Genomic DNA, 15466 nt, shown 5'->3' on the forward strand with positions numbered 1-15466 from the left:
TGAACAGGGCAAATACGGAATTGATGCTGGGGTAGCTGGAACAGAGACTGGAAGCCAACGGCCAACATGGAAGCTGCCAGGTGCCAGGCGCCAGGTGGCCGGTACGGAGACATGTAACATAGATGCCAGCGCACTGGCCACTTGGCCTCTGGACAATGAGCGAAGACACTTGAGCACGCTGTGGCCGAAGGGCACATGAGCACTGGCGCCGGCAATTGATTCTTTTTACTGAGGTCTGGTGCTCACAGGCCTGAGCAGCAGTGCTGGGTCCACCCACTGACAGCGCGCCCCAACTGCCTCTGGGTGTACTACTCCGTACCCACCTAGGTACCTGCCTGCGTGCGCGGCCCTTGTTTCTGGCGACAGCACAACTATCACCATTTATCAGAAGTCTAATACATCAAGTAAAAAAATTTGATAGCTGATAGCCAGAAGACAGTCACCAGAAAACCCCTTGGCGCGCTAAGGTAACTAGGTACTAGGTACCTAGGTAGGTGCTTCTCTTGTGGGCCACCGGCGGGAATCTGATCTGCAAACTCAATGCCGACAGCAGCCCAAGGCAACATCTGAACCCGGTACTCTACAGAAGTTGACTCAACACGTCACCATAAATAATGTTGACTGCCATCATGCGCTACGGAATGCACCGAACCCAATCCCTAGATGGCCAGAATGGCATATCCATAGTTGCTGCTGCAGACCAATTGCTTTCACACGGGTAGCCCATCACTGCCTTCGATATCCGGTGTGTGTTGCCGTCTGTTCTTTTCTTCGCGTGTCTGTTGCGAACCCACGCATGGGCACCCTCGTCGTGCGTTTTGTCTTGCCATATTATGCTGTGTAAGCCCATGTTCTACCTGGAGCCGAGACTCAACCTCAACCTGGTTCGATCCGCCGATAAGCCCCAAAGGATTGATTACCCGATGCTGTTATATCGTACAAGGGGAAATTGAATTCCGTCCAACGCTAGCTGCACCAAGCACCATCTATATCCTCGCCTCCCCTACGGCGTCCCTCCATAGTTCATCAAAGTTGACGTTGGCAGCCTCAAACATTTCGCGTATCCTCTTAGCCGTAGCCTCCTGTTGCTCGGGGCCAAAGCCGCCGGGCTGGGTGGCATCAAACTGAACCATCTCCACCCACCGATAAAACAAGTCTTCTTTGCCCATGGAGGTGAGCGCGTTTCGAAAAGCAAAAACTTGTCTGCGTTTGTCGTCTTCATCCGCGGCGATGCCAGCCTTCATGTCGTAGCAGAGCCACCCAAAGTCCTTGTGATGTAGCAGCACAACAGTCCTGAATGCCTCCATGGCCGCAACCTTATGGTCGACCAAGGCGTGGGCGTGGACCATGGAAGCCCAATCGAGATCCCACTGGCCGTTCATTAGCAGGTAGCCCGTCTTTTGCTCCTGCAAGATTGGCGATGTGGCGGCATTGACATAGGCCAGCAAAATCCTCTTGGAGTCGTCGTCCTTGAAAATATCTCCCAGAACCCGATCCCAGTCGCGACTGCGCCGCACGTAAATCTCCTTGTCCTGAAACCCGACCTTGCGCCTCCAGAGCATGGGATTGCCGTGAGCCTGACCGGCGGCGAATTCCACGGGCCAAGGCCAGACAAATACAAACAGGACAAAATCAACAAACATGGTGACACCGCGCTTCACCACCTCCCAAGCAAAATCTTGCCACGAAGACCCTGCAATGGGAAACGTGGTCTCGTTGGGCCAGCCAAAGCCAGACTGCACAATCTTCCAGTACCAAGGCAAGATGGCGTACATGCGCCAAACGAAGAGCAATGACACGGCAATGTTCATGGCAACTGGAACCAGAAATATTTTGCGCTTGAAAGCAGCGGGCTTCGAGTCGATGTGCGTAATGTATACATGCTTCTCAGAAAGGCCCTGAATAAACGGGTTGAGAACGTCGGGGGGTTGTTTGAAGGGAGCCGGCGGCAGTCCGTTGGCACCGCTTGACTTGGGAGGCTTGGCCTTTCCGGCCCGTTTTGTAGGTGCCATGGTGTCAGAGACTCAGCGCCCTCAAGGCAATGGGAGCCGCGCTGGGGAGGGAATATAATGTGTTTTGCCTTGGTGGTTGGCAAAGAAGTGAGTCTGGATTTTGCCCGGCTGGAGCTCAACGTCAGCCAGCCGAATCTGCCCCACGTCAACCGTCAACTTCCAGTCAACTTTAGAAAGCATTCACGTATCATGTATGAAGTCAACCCGCAACCGAGTGCTCCACGCTATGGACGGCGCATTTTTGCGGTGAGCGAGCAAATTATCGACGTGAGAGTAGATGATTTCAAATTGGAGCCTCCTCCATTGGCTACTGATGTTCCCGAGCAGACTGTGAGCTTGACGGACAATCCCTGCTCCCGAAGGGCCCTTCCCAGATTCCCTGCTCCACTCTGCCTCTCCATCGTTCATCTTCCTTTAAAAGCTTCCTTGTAGCTTGCCGCGCAGAAGTAAATGATTCAGGCAAGTCGCCGCTCGCCTGTCTTGTCTGTAAAACGGCGATGCTTAGAGCCCGTGCCTGGAAGGTAACCTCATCCTAGCATCTCAATCCACCATACGCTACGTGCAATAGCTAATATATCTTCGTGCCAACCACCAGGGCCGCGGCCATCCGTTCGCTTGTACATACTGCCGAGTCCAGTTGTCGTCGACCACATCGCAAACCCAGCAAGCACTGTGGTCTACTCAGGGTCCCTGTACGACTTCCGCGCGGCATAATTCAAATACTGGTGGAAGTGCGCCTTCCAATGGAGGGTTTCCCGGAGGCTTCGCGGGCTCCTGGGGTGCGTTTGCGGCCAACACAACCCCAAGGACGCTGGATAGCAACAGCTCGCCAGGTGGAAGCCTTCTTCCCCATGAGCTAGAGGCAAGGAGTCGTATGAAAGTAGCTAAAACCAAGTCAAATACAAACAACGACGCAGCGAATCGGGCGTTGGACAAGGTCGGCTCGCCCCCCACGCAGCCAAGAATCCGGAGCCGAACCCACGATGCCCACCAAGCACAAGTCACAAAGTCAAAGTCTGTCCTCGCCGATGTATTCAAATCGATGCGAGAACCTAAAACGCCGCCGACGCCAAAGTCTTGGTCTGCGGCCGGTCAGCAGGGAAGCGCTAGCCAAACGACGAGATTTGCGTCAGAGACCCCAATGGTCACCCACCCCTCCAATCCGTCTGCCACTACATCTCAGACAGCTCATCGCAGAGCTCCTACTCCAGAGCCCTCAAAGCATCCTGCGGGCGGTGCGCCGAAGCAAATCGGATGGGGCTCCTTTAGCCACCGTAAGCAACAGATTCCGACTCACGGCCACAGTCATGGTAATGACTCCACTACCTGGTCAGAAATCACAAGATCAGCCCGAGCAAAGCCAAGGTCGCATCAGAGACAGAAAACTGCCAATACTAGTGGTGCAACTGCTACATCCAAGGACGGACCTGAAGTAATTGCATCGGAGCCGGACTTCTGGGGAGAGCTGGATACGAGGGTAGCCAGGTTCAGAGAGGGCAAAGGCAAAGGCCGACGAGAATCTGTTGCAGCAGACAGCTTGAGCAAAAGAACCATCGACAAAGCACGAAGCAAGGATGAAGATGCGTCAGGGCACAACCAAAGCACAGCTTCACTCCATCAAGTCCATGACAAGGTTCGGGAAAGGGAGAGGAGAAAATCAAGATTTGATATTGAAGACGAACCAGCCTCTGACGATCGACGAACGAAGAAGTCCAGAAAATTCGCCAGGGGTCGCCGCGTAGAATTAGACGAGGACTGGGATGACCAGTCGTCGCGTCGCTGGGAACAAAAACAGCGCCGAAAAGCTGAGAAGGAGGCACAAAAGGAGAGAGAGCTTCATGGGGAAAATCATGCCATGCCAATCTTTCTTCCCGAGTATATCAGTGTGTCAAATTTGGCGCAGGCTCTGAAGCAACGACCGGATCAGTTCTTGGTTGATATGGAGGAGATGGGCTTCGAGAACGTGACACCCGATACAATCATGACAGGTGAAACCGCAGCGCTCATCTCCATGGAATATGGCTTTGATCCCACTGTCGACACTGGTTCTCAACGCGATCTGAAGCCTCGACCAATTCCGGATGACGTATCCTCACTCCCCAGCCGTCCCCCGGTAGTCACCATCATGGGCCATGTTGACCACGGGAAGACAACGCTATTGGACTGGCTACGAAAATCATCAGTTGCTGCTCAAGAGCATGGCGGCATCACACAACACATCGGTGCCTTTGTTGTGAAGATGTCTACGGGCAAGCACATCACTTTTTTGGACACGCCAGGACACGCAGCTTTTCTCTCCATGCGTCAGCGCGGGGCCAACGTCACTGATATTGTCGTCTTGGTAGTCGCAGCAGACGACAGCGTCATGCCCCAGACCATTGAAGCCCTGAAGCACGCCACGTCTGCAAAGGTGCCCATCATCGTGGCGATCAACAAGGTTGACAAAGAAGATGCTCGGATTGATCAAGTTAAGGCAGACCTTGCTCGACATGGCGTCGAAATCGAGGATTACGGGGGCGACGTCCAAGTTGTTTGTGTAAGTGGCAAAACCGGTCAGGGCATGCCCGACTTGGAAGAGAGCATCATCACGCTTTCAGAGATCCTCGACGTCCGTGCCGAGACAGACGACATGGCGGAAGGCTGGATTCTAGAATCCAGTGTAAAACAAAATGGCAAGGCTGCAACGGTGCTGGTTAAACGCGGAACTCTTCGACCAGGAGACTTCATTGTTGCCGGGAAAACCTGGGCCAGGGTCCGAGTTCTCCGTAACGAAGCTGGGGCCGAGGTAGTGGAAGCAGCCCCAGGCACTCCTGTTGAAGTATTGGGGTGGCGAGAATTGCCAGACGCCGGAGAACAGGTACTGCAGGCACCTGACGAAGGCAAGGCAAAGACGGCCGTCCAGTACCGGCTCGAAATGGCCGAACGTGAGCAGAGCTCCGTCCAATTGGCTGAGCAGGAACAACGACAGCGAGAAAAGGCTGCTGCTGAAGACAAAGCAGAAGAAGATGGAGACGTCAATGCCGGCTCTGAGCCTGGTATCTTGTATCAAAACTTCACCGTAAGAGCCGATGTCGTTGGCTCAGTAGAGGCCGTCTGTGGCAGCGTCCTGGAACTGGGCAATAATGAGGTACGACCCAAGATTCTTCGATCGGCAGCCGGCCAGATATCAGAGTACGATATCGACCACGCAGCGGCTTCAAAGAGCGTCATTATCAACTTCAACGTTCCCATCTTGCCCCATATCAAGCAGCGTGCAGAAGAGGCCAAGGTCAAAATTCTCGACCACAATGTCATCTACCATGTAGTAGACGATGCCAAAGCAGTCCTTTCGGAGCTTCTACCCGTGAACATCACCTACCGTGTCAGCGGGGAGGCGGACATCCTTCAGGTCTTTCCTATTAATTTGAAGAAGAGAGTTTTTAAGAATATCGCCGGGTGTAGAGTACGCAACGGGTCCATCAAGAAATCTTCCTTGGTCAAGGTGCTTCGGAAGAGCAAGGTTATCTTTGATGGTACGTTTTTTTTTTCTTAGTTGTTACTGCTTTCGCCTCCTTCTTGAAAAGTAATAGTCTTATATCTTTGGCGATTAGAGCTAATCAACCAACTTTGTTCACAGGTAGCATCGATACCCTGAAGCACGTCAAGAAAGATGTCATGGAAATGGGCAAGGGCACAGAGTGCGGCATTGGCCTGGAAGGCTTTGAAGACTTTCAAGTCGACGATCAGATTCAAACATATGAGGAAGTCAGGGAGAGGCGGATATTGTAATTGGAAAAGACGGATACGTAAAAGGCCATATCGGGGCCCGGAAGATGGTCGGCGGCACAAAACCCATTTGCCTATTTTTGTAATACTAGAAGAATATTCGTCATGTATAACTAGCCCCAGGGGGTTGAGGATTCTTAGACAAACTTCATGTACCATATACGTCGCTTCTCTCAACACATGCAATACAAGAGGAGACTGTTAACTCGCCAAGGTCTTCACCCGTCACAAGCACTTGGTTGCACCGGTTGTTTGTGTGGGCAAGGATGGAACTAAACGTTCAATGAAAATTATATTTAATCCACAGCCGCATTCTACCACCTGCTCGGCGCAGAGACAGAAGTCGACGAAAATGTCTTGGTAGTTGTCGTTGCCTGTCTACGCTCCTTCTCGAGCTTCGCCAGACCAATCCTGTCAGTGACGGGCGTAGCTTCAATAATATTATCAAACTCGTCGTCATCCTCGGCAGCATCACTGTCATCTTGGTTGTCGCCGCTCCTCTCGTTATCCGAGTCGGGCTGCATATCAAGGTCGACTTGGTACCGATGCCGTTGCTGAGGTCGCGGTATTGACGCAGGCTTCTTCTTCTCTTGTTCCAATTCGGGATTTGGATTGCTAAAGGTTTTGGAGGCCAGGACCTTTCGCCGGATTTCTTCCATGGCGGCATCGCCATCTTCGCTGTCGTCTGTAATGTCAAATGGGTCTTTGTCTCTTCTGGCGTGCTCATCTGGTATATTTGCAGGAATCTCGCCAGGTTTGGGATCTAACGGCTTCTTGCCCAGATATATGCCATCCACACTACCGTGGCCATCTGACCTTGCGTCACTGTCGCCCTCTTCGTCGTCGTCGTCATCATCATCGTCATCGTCAGAGGGAGGCATTGCCAGGCGGTTAGTATTGCCGGTCGTCCACATGTCGTCATGGCCTTGTTCTCTGCTCTCTGCGTATTCCCGCTCTAACCTCTCCATCCATTCCGCCTCTGTCTTTTTCACTTCGGCAGCATCCTGGCAAGCTGCATATCGTTTGAGAATGCTCGCGTTGATATGCAAGAAAGACTCTCCGTACGAAAATGGAGCCAGAATCTGCTCCGCCCAGTCGGCATGTCCGCAGATGTAAAAGGCGGCGGCGAGGGCCTCGACGCAATTCAGTCTCCACGGCTTTCCGTAATTGACAGTATTCGCAGCGACGAGGTAAGGCAGCAATCTTTCGCATTTTCCGCCAACCTTGCTCCACTGAACCTCTTGCGTACGGGCCCAGGAGCACTCGACAACAGCGGCGCCGTACTGGTCCATGAGCTCTCGATCAGCGGGGGAGACGACTTGTCGGCCGTTGGGGGTGATGATGACCCCATTGTGTCTCTGGCCCATGTGAAGATCGCGCATCATTCCCAACTTCATGAGTTTCTTCCCTGAGCATCGTTTGGGGTCACAATGGCCCAGATCCCAGCACGCTGCCTTGAAAGCTGGGCGTGCTGGCTGCTGGCCTTGGTTGCAATCTTGATGGCGGGGCTGTCTCGAGCCGCCACCTCCATGGCCACCACCACGGCCGCTCTTTTTGCCTCTGGCAGCAAAATCCTTCTTGTGACGAACCATGGCGCGTGTTTCGTAGGGGAAAATGGGTATTTCTAGACCGCTATGGCTCAATGCTCTTCGTAGCAGTTCGCACATCAACGGACCGATATTGGGATGGGGTAAAAAAATATATATGGCGACGTCTTGGTGGGGGTGGGGCAGGGAGAAGTACCAGCACCCTGGCTAGCCAGTTGACATGTACATGGGAGCTCCTGAGGTACCTACCCAGTACGTACTTCCCACGTTAATATTCTCCATGTGCGACGGACGGATGCAAGTGTGGCGTGCAAGACAGTTGCGTGTGGCTGGACCTTCATTGCTTGGCACCCCCTCCAAGGCCCAAGTCATCTCCACCGTCCCATACCGCATACTTCATCGCCCGTTGAGTCTTGCTTGTCCTTTTCTCTTCAATAATCTGCCAACTTGTCTTCACGTGCTCAGCGCTTCCGCACTTCAAGACCTTTTGGCAGCAGCCATGAGGGACTTTTCTTAACGGACCGGCCGACGCATTAGTCTATCCCATCACACTTGTCCCGGTCTTGCTCGGCATACGACGCCGAACAGCCAGTTCCCTTCCCCTCAGGTCAGACTCCGCCTCTCCACCGGCGTACCCAAGCCTACGACGAACCTTCTGCCTGTCTCTACAGCCGCGTCCGTCTCCCGTGCTTCCTCCGTATACGAATCTCGATACCTTCTATTCTTCGACATCGTAGGCCACAATGGAGGCTGCTTCTGCAAGGGCGGCCGCCCGGGACCGCTGGAGCGAGTTCGGCCATGCCCCCTCCCAGCTCCAGCGCTTCATCCAAGGTGCCTGCAGTCCCGAAAACTATGAGCCGAACCTGGCTTTGAGTCTGGAGATTGCCGATTTGATCAATAGCAAGAAAGGGTCCGCCCCGCGTGAGGCCGCCACCATGATTGTCAGCTACATCAACCATCGAAACGCAAACGTTGCGCTGCTTGCTCTCAGCCTGCTCGATATCTGCGTCAAGAACTGCGGCTACCCTTTCCATCTACAGATCAGCACTAAAGAGTTTCTGAACGAGCTCGTTCGCAGGTTCCCCGAGCGCCCGCCTATGCGCCCGACTAGGGTTCAGGCCAAGATTCTCGAGGCCATTGAGGAATGGCGCGTTACCATATGCGAGACGAGCCGCTACAAAGAAGACCTGGGCTTCATTAGGGACATGCATCGCCTCCTGAGCTACAAGGGCTACATGTTCCCCGAAGTTCGACACGAAGATGCCGCAGTTTTGAATCCCAGTGATGTAAGTTGATAGCGCGACCTCGTGGCCGCCAAAGTTCTTGTTGGGTTAAGAGCCTTGCCCAGTACTGATGCATGCGCAGAATCTCAAGTCGGCTGAAGAGATGGAAGAGGAGGAAAAAGAGGCCCAGTCCGCGAAGCTTCAGGAGCTTATTCGACGTGGCACTCCGGAAGATCTTCGAGAAGCCAATCGCCTCATGAAGGTAATGGCCGGTTACGATACCCGATCCAAGACCGACTACCGCGCCAAAGCGGCGGAAGAAGTAGCCAAGATCCAAGCCAAAGCCAGGTTGCTTGAAGAGCGTCTAGAAGCGTTCAGGCCCGGCGATGAAATGTCCGAAGGCGACGTGTTCAGCGAACTGGCCTCGGCATTGCAGAGCGCACAGCCCAAGATCCAGAAGATGTGCGAAGAGGAATCGGACGACCATGACGCCGTTGCTCGGTTACTTGAGATTAAGGATAGCATTCGCCGCACTGTCGAAAGGTACAAGCTGATGAAGAAGGGGGATCTAGAGGGCGCGGCTAAAGTTGCAGCGGGGTCTCTTATCCCCTCGGGTGCGGCCAAGACGCCATCAAGCTCTGGCAACGCAGCGAACGAATTATCTTTGATAGACTTCGATGCCGACGCAGCAAACGACGGTAATGGCATTGGAAACAACCAAAACAACAACGCACCTGCGGGTAGCACCTCGCAGGCCAGTGGCTTGGAGAATGACTTGTTAGGGTTGGATATTGGCAGCTCATCAGGCAATTTCGGCCAGGGAGGCAACATTGTCCTTGGCTTTGGAGCCAATCAAAGTAAGTACAGTGTTCATGTACTTTTTTCTCCTTGGAGCGAAGTCTCCTGTCAAACGCTCAAAGGCTAACATTGCGCCTCATAGATATTCCTGGTCCAGCTTTGTTATCTTCCATGACACAGGACAATAGCGCCAGCGGAAATGTCTCTAACCAGACGCCTTCCTTCTCCCAATTTGCCTCATTCACATCTCCTGCAGTCTCACAACCCGGCACCCCGCAACCTGCAGTTCAGCAACAACCCAAACCCCCTTCATATCAGTCAGCCTCGGATCCTTTTGCTGCTGTAGGAGTCGCGTCAGCATTAATAAACGCCCCAACTCCGCCACCTCAACCCGCTGCTGTCTCTAATGACGACGACGAGTGGAACTTCTCATCATCGCTTCCTCCAGCAGCGCCTAACAAGCCCAAGGAGCACAAGGGAACCATCAATCAGGGTCTATTGCGGACGGATTTCCTGGCAGGCCGTGCCACTAGCGCTAGCAACTCAATCCACATAACTTTTGCCTTCTCAAACAACTCTGCCCAGCCCATCACCGAACTGCATTTTCAGCTGGCAGTTACCAAGGTTAGTAGAAGCCAGTCGAACGAAGCCCCTAGTACTCGCGGAAAGTAAAGGTAAAAAAAAAAATATTCAACTAAGCTAACTCCACGCCAGGGATACGAGCTACAACTCAAACCACAGACTGGCCGTGATCTTGCGCCCAAGCAGAGTCGCGGCGTCACCCAAGAAGTAGACATTTGGCACGCCGGCAACCGAGAACAAAAGGTAGACTCAGTCAAGCTGAGATGGCGCGCCACGTTCAAGGTTGGTGCGGAGCAGAAGAACGAAATGGGCGAGATTCCTGAATTTAGCCTGGCATAAGGGTTGTCGTTTTGCAAATCATAAAAATTTACGAGGTCTGATGGGGACGAGGGGAATCGTGAGAGGAGGGAGTCAGAATTGTAGGAAGGCGGGCGCGCCGACACAGCCATCCGGTTATTAATTGTAAAAGGGCTTGGTCGGTATCAAGCAGTTATATTTTGCGTAGGTACCTACCACTTCAAAAGCGAATTCAATGGGCAGAGATCATAGCGTATCATGAAGCAAAATCGGTAGAACGGGTACTCCGGGAGCGGCAGGCGACCCTGCATTTTATAGATGCGACTCTAGTGACTATGTCACTGGGCAATAAAAAGCGCATCCCGGATGAAGTCTCGGACAAGATTCATGTGTATTATTTACACATACAGGCTATTTAGACAGAGCAAGCCCCGTTGCTGTAGGTGCAGGATTGCTTTATCCGCTGGTATACCGTACACTGGGGGTGAAATCCCACCATCACAATGTTCCCACTCCCTCACACACAAGCCTGCCAGTTAGACACGCCTGGATGAAATAGGAAAATTCCCAACAAAAAGATGACGAACCACTCCAAACTCCATGCAAAATTGGCCAATGCATCCATCGTCGTGGAATGGAGAACAGCCCCTGGCAGCATTATTGCGTTGGTAATCGAATTCTCGGCCCCATAAAAACCAGTCCGCAAGTCGACCTGACATCCCATGAACGACGACCGCGAAATCCGTCCTCGAAAACTGAAACTATAAGGCCGTTCCTGTGGCCCGCATGACTCCCGTACGAGTTGCAAATAGCGCATTAATACATGAATAGAGCAAATGAAACAAGGGCGATACACAAATGTTTAGAGGGACATCAATGTAAAGAGTGCAAGAACCAAGGCAGGGATGGCTGCTGCCGACGAGACGTCGCATAGTGCAGCAACGAGGACAGCGCAGGGTGCCGAGAGACATCTCCAGAGGCATCCTGCAGACTATGCTGCTCAAATCGCCGAGTAACCTCTGCGCAAGCTGCGAAGTACTGTGGGCTTGCCTAAGCACCCAGTTCACTAACAGAAAACGCGGGCGTAGAGGGTTGGAGAACGTATCCGTTGGTCGGTGTCTTGTTGATTTGTGCCATGCTTTCTCTCTCGGCCTTTTCTCGCTCGCGCTGCAGCCTCTCAGCTTTGGTGATGCGAGGCTTTCTGGTGACGGCACCACCACGAGAACCAGGACCACCACCCCGACCGGTACCTGTGCCGCCTCTAGTTGAGCCTCTACTGCCTCGGGCACCTCTGCTGCCTCGGCCACGCTTGGGTCGTTCGTGAGTACTATTAATACTCTGTTAGTTCTGGCACAGCCACATCAAGAATGACGAAATAAAGACATACATTGCCGGTTTTTCTACCTCAGGCACAAGAGGCCCAGAGTAGACAAAGAAGCCATCCCTACTGGCTGCAGCTTGAGCCTCCCATAACAGCTCCGAGTCATCTACAAAATCGTCCTCGACATCGTATTGATCCTCCTTGAAGTTTCTCTTTTTCTTGGGCTTAACCTGCGCATCAGGTCCACTAGTCCCTCCGTTCTCCGGATTGCTAGCTTCGCCGTCGGAGTTGTCCAGTGACATCTCATCCCCAGACTCTCGACCCAGCTCGGCCTTTTCAAGCGATGCCGTGGCAGCCTCAATACGGGCTTTACGGTCCCGATTTGCAGCCTGACGTGGGTGAAGGGCATCCCACCCATACTGCTCTTCAGCTAATCGCATAAAGTTGACATACTTGTTTGTTTCGCCAGCCCCGATGGGGATAGTCAGGACAATAGTGGGAGCCTGGACCTCCTCCCCGGGTCGAGCCTTGCCAAAATCCAAAATGGAGCGCCCTTCGCTGTCCTGGAAATCGTCGAGAGTATCCGTTCTCGGTGTAGACACGCCCGTAGCAGGCTTCAGTTTGGGGGAGGACCTTCGGATAGGGCCATTTGATATAGTAGTAAAGTTGGCCTGGTTTACCACAGGTCGTTGAATAGCTGCTACAGTGCTCTCTTTCTTCGAATCGACTCCAGTTGGGGGAGCACCAAGTATTGATGTAGGTCTGTAGGAAGGCGACGGCGGCATGGATGACGAGTCTTGGCCATGGAGCCGACTATGAGCCGAAACTGTTGGGTGTCCATGCTGTGACATACTCGGCGAGGTTGCCGATGCCGTTCGAGCTTGTGGCTCTATTATACTCGCTATCGAGGGAGATCGGTTTGCCGCTTGCGCCGGGCCCCGGGGGGAACCAGAAGTCGAGGAGTATGGATTTGCATTATGGGGTGTAATAGTTTCGCGTACGGGGTCATAATTGCCGCGAATTGGATCATAGCTAAGCCCGCTGCTGCGCACGGGTATTGAGGCGGATGGCGGGTCAGCATTCAGAATGCTCTGCATCGACCCAGGATACCCCTCTCTCTTTGGCATCTTGGGCGATCCGCGAAGGTCTGAGGCTCCCAGAAGTTGATGCTGCTGTGATGGCGATGATATGCCACCATGCTGGCCTGAGGCAGTTCTCGAGACGTCAGAGTCTGCGTCTGCATCCGAGGCGGGCGCAATTTTTCGCTTGCGCTGGATAGGAAGGGCGCTGGGGTCGCGAGGCTTTCGAGGCTTGCGCACTTTGCTCGGGTCGGCGCCGTCTGTCGTCTTGGGTTTCACTGTAGAACCAGGCTTCCGACCAGGCTTCTTGCGCGGAAGGCCGGCTGCCGTTAGCTGAACCCACTGTCCATCGATATATTCGTACCGCTTCTGAGCCTGCGCGCGCCCACTGGCCGTGGTGCCACTTGGCGATGGTTGCTGGTATGACTGGAAGGTTAATTGACGCTGGCCAGGAGACTGGTCGCTGCCCACGACAATCTGCTCTCGGTCCTTGTCCATGGCGACGAGGCTATTGGGTTTGATGGCGGAATGGCGGAGGGTCGGATATCGAAGCCAGAGCTTCTACAAGCTCGAGACGGCGCCTCTCGACTGATGCGCTTGGCAGCAAGGATACACCGTATGCCGGAAGGCGGCTTCCCAGCACGGAGGATGGGCCCGAGTTTGGTTTCTGTACAAGGCCGACGGTCTATAGCGTCCAACGGTCGTTGCTGGGTGACGAAGCATGTGTCGTCGAAAAATAGCGAATAAATTAGACGATTATATCGAACTCGGCCGACTTGAAAGATGGAATTGCTGGGTGACGGAAACAAGCAAGACAAGATGTAAAAGGACCCAGGCTCTGCCAAGGAAGAAGAAAATCGCCATGAACTCTAGCTGGGAACACAAACAGACAGAAGAAGAATGACTGGACAGTGCTGAGACCCAAAGTCGAATTTAATGTCTGGTTGGATGGACTCGGATGCAAGTTGTCGCGCAGTGCAGTGTGGCGGTCGGCAGAAACACGAAAAAGTACCTTGTACTCGCAAGAGGTAGATTGAGCGGGCGCTGACTGGCTGGGGGGAAGCGCGGGCAGGCGAGCGTCGTGAGTGGCCGAAAAAAATAGACTGCGGGTGCGCCGCGCGCAGCAGCAGCGTCTGGTGGAGACACGCCTTGAAACTTCCGCTGCCGCTGCCGCTGGTGCTGGCTGGTGCTGTTCCTGCGAGGTGCGAGGTGCCAAGGGCCAGGTGCCAGGTGCGAATAGCCTCACGAACCACGCAGGAGGGGTTGGGCAACGACGGCGGGCGGCCCGGCAGCTCTGTCTGCGCAAAAATGCACTAGATGCGTCGACACAGACAGCTTGGCTATGGCTCTGTATGCCCCGGAGAGCGCTGCACAAAATGATGACGGTCTGGCGATGGCACGGATGCGGCGACACGGGCAAATCGATGCAATCTGACGATGCGCCGTGTTGGATTTGGGTGATGTGGGCGGTTGGGGATGGTGAAGGAGTCAAAGTGGAAAGGAAAGGGGGAGAGAAAATTCGAGGGGGGGGCGGCGATGGCGATGGGAGGATAGGAGCATGGGGCTGGAATTTGGGGATGGCTACAACTTTCGGAACAACGAACAACATTTCTTATTCCACCTGCGCTATAAGGACGGAAAACCGGGGCACGACGGCTTAATCAGGTAGAATAACTCAAATGACGGCCTCAAGTCATGGCTTGACTAGACGAGAAACGAAACACCAGAACCAAGGATCTCCAAGAGCTACAACGACAACAACAGGGGGGCCAAGTGGGTGAGGGAGGACGGGCGAAGGGGCCGGAGCGGAGGGATGGCCTATGGGGCGTGGGCATGGGAAAGTAAAGCAAGAAAGAAAAGTAAATGGGGCCACTGGATGAACAGGTCGAGCGTGGACAAAGGGAGGAGAGAGACGGGGCTTGCCTCGAGAGAATAAAAAGGCGTCAACTGTGCATTGGCAAAGCCATGAGACCAAACCAGAGGCGAAATGATAAAACACCAGGCCACGTCCAAGATTGGCGGCTTGGGAGACGGCCGGGAGCCTCAGGTCCGACCAGACATTTGAACATACATGTATGTACATGGGCAATACAGGACACCTCTGGGGGCGGGCCGGTACGGAGTACAGACATGGGAGGGGCTCGGTAAAGTGTAAAGGCAGGTATTCATCCCAGGCACTTGGCACTTGGGCGCTCACTTGCCTCACAAGTACCAGACATACCAGACATACTTGACAAGACATCTATCACTGTATGCTCATGCTTCCACAGGCTCACCACTCGCTGATATCAGACTTGATACTGGGGACAAAAGCTGCTGGAGGGGGGCCGCTAGTTGGCCTGCCCATCCCACCCCCCAAGTGCCACCGGAGCATACAAAGTGCAGAAACAAGCAGCCTGGCGCACTGGGTTGAATCGGATTCAACGGTGCAGCTCGTCAACGTGGAACTTTATCATAAATAAAGGGCACATGTGGGGGGGGAGACACAAAAAGAGGTAAAGAAGAAAGAAGCTCAAGCCAGGTTTGGGGCCCCCATGCAAGATTATTCACCCGTTTTAAGTCGGCTTGTACAGACTGGCCAATCACAGGGTGCGCCGCTGCCGATGAATTGTGCTCAATGCTGGCTTGTCAGGTTCTCGATGACACCTGAGGGGGGTTCGAGCAAGGGGCGTGCCTGTTTCCAGCTTAGCGGGCCCCGAGGTTGATGAACGAGAGATCCTGCCACCCCAGCTTCCCCCTGTCACCGTGTCACCCTGCTCGGTGTCTGCCATCGGGCTCTATTGTACCAAGTACGGAGGATATTGTGCAGAGCATTGTACGCAAGTGCCGAGTGCTCTGGACT

General features: G+C 53.8%; 6 protein-coding genes across 7 annotated transcripts; 2 read left to right on the forward strand and 4 right to left on the reverse strand.

Moving 5' to 3' along the window:
* Nucleotides 1–302: 302 nt before the first annotated feature.
* On the reverse strand, nucleotides 303–2269 carry J3458_018745 (uncharacterized protein). The gene has a single exon (XM_007812846.2). It carries the CDS (start codon nucleotides 2010–2012, stop codon nucleotides 987–989), a length of 1026 nt encoding a protein of 341 aa, XP_007811037.1. The 5' UTR covers nucleotides 2013–2269; the 3' UTR covers nucleotides 303–986.
* A 120-nt stretch (nucleotides 2270–2389) lies between these two features.
* On the forward strand, nucleotides 2390–7416 carry IFM1 (translation initiation factor IF-2). The gene is made up of 3 exons (XM_066121224.1): nucleotides 2390–2533; nucleotides 2608–5524; nucleotides 5629–7416. The coding sequence occupies exons 1-3, from the start codon at nucleotides 2510–2512 to the stop codon at nucleotides 5778–5780; spliced, it is 3093 nt and encodes a 1030-aa protein (XP_065973579.1). The 5' UTR covers nucleotides 2390–2509; the 3' UTR covers nucleotides 5781–7416.
* TSR3 (ribosome biogenesis protein tsr3) lies at nucleotides 6037–7416 on the reverse strand. Its single transcript, XM_007812844.2, has one exon. It carries the CDS (start codon nucleotides 7367–7369, stop codon nucleotides 6092–6094), a length of 1278 nt encoding a protein of 425 aa, XP_007811035.1. The 5' UTR covers nucleotides 7370–7416; the 3' UTR covers nucleotides 6037–6091.
* A 298-nt stretch (nucleotides 7417–7714) lies between these two features.
* GGA2 (ARF-binding protein) lies at nucleotides 7715–11633 on the forward strand. Of its 2 annotated transcripts, XM_007812843.2 has the most exons (4): nucleotides 7715–8610; nucleotides 8690–9404; nucleotides 9488–9969; nucleotides 10060–11633. In XM_007812843.2, the coding sequence occupies exons 1-4, from the start codon at nucleotides 8068–8070 to the stop codon at nucleotides 10264–10266; spliced, it is 1947 nt and encodes a 648-aa protein (XP_007811034.1). In that variant the 5' UTR covers nucleotides 7715–8067; the 3' UTR covers nucleotides 10267–11633. The 2 variants fall into 2 exon arrangements, with proteins under 2 accessions (XP_007811034.1, XP_065973580.1); XM_066121225.1 differs by having other exon boundaries at nucleotides 7715–9404; nucleotides 10060–10589.
* HPC2 (HIR complex subunit) lies at nucleotides 11275–13122 on the reverse strand (the record flags this gene model as incomplete). Its single annotated transcript, XM_007812842.1, has 2 exons — nucleotides 11275–11551; nucleotides 11612–13122. 2 exons carry the CDS (start codon nucleotides 13120–13122, stop codon nucleotides 11275–11277), a joined length of 1788 nt encoding a protein of 595 aa, XP_007811033.1.
* Nucleotides 13123–13372: 250 nt separating this feature from the next.
* Nucleotides 13373–14233, reverse strand: J3458_018750 (uncharacterized protein; the record flags this gene model as incomplete). Its single annotated transcript, XM_066121226.1, has 1 exon — nucleotides 13373–14233. The coding sequence occupies one exon, from the start codon at nucleotides 14231–14233 to the stop codon at nucleotides 13373–13375; it is 861 nt and encodes a 286-aa protein (XP_065973581.1).
* Nucleotides 14234–15466: the final 1233 nt, after the last annotated feature.

Source organism: Metarhizium acridum (genome assembly GCF_019434415.1).
Source record: "Metarhizium acridum strain ARSEF 324 chromosome Unknown scaffold_555, whole genome shotgun sequence".
NCBI lineage: Eukaryota > Fungi > Ascomycota > Sordariomycetes > Hypocreales > Clavicipitaceae > Metarhizium > Metarhizium acridum.

What these genes read in the sequence shown, in the direction of transcription:
- J3458_018745 (XM_007812846.2), bottom strand. Translation starts at nt 2,012, where the DNA reads ATGGCACCTACAAAACGGGCCGGAAAGGCCAAGCCTCCCAAGTCAAGC.
- IFM1 (XM_066121224.1), top strand. Translation starts at nt 2,510, where the DNA reads ATGCTTAGAGCCCGTGCCTGGAAG. An exon ending in TTAGAGCCCGTGCCTGGAAG is followed by an intron (nt 2,534 to 2,607) that starts GTAACCTCATCC and finishes GCCAACCACCAG; the next exon opens with GGCCGCGGCCATCCGTTCGC. An exon ending in GAGCAAGGTTATCTTTGATG is followed by an intron (nt 5,525 to 5,628) that starts GTACGTTTTTTT and finishes CTTTGTTCACAG; the next exon opens with GTAGCATCGATACCCTGAAG.
- TSR3 (XM_007812844.2), bottom strand. Translation starts at nt 7,369, where the DNA reads ATGGTTCGTCACAAGAAGGATTTTGCTGCCAGAGGCAAAAAGAGCGGC.
- GGA2 (XM_007812843.2), top strand. Translation starts at nt 8,068, where the DNA reads ATGGAGGCTGCTTCTGCAAGGGCGGCCGCCCGGGACCGCTGGAGCGAG. An exon ending in CAGTTTTGAATCCCAGTGAT is followed by an intron (nt 8,611 to 8,689) that starts GTAAGTTGATAG and finishes ATGCATGCGCAG; the next exon opens with AATCTCAAGTCGGCTGAAGA. An exon ending in TTCAGCTGGCAGTTACCAAG is followed by an intron (nt 9,970 to 10,059) that starts GTTAGTAGAAGC and finishes ACTCCACGCCAG; the next exon opens with GGATACGAGCTACAACTCAA.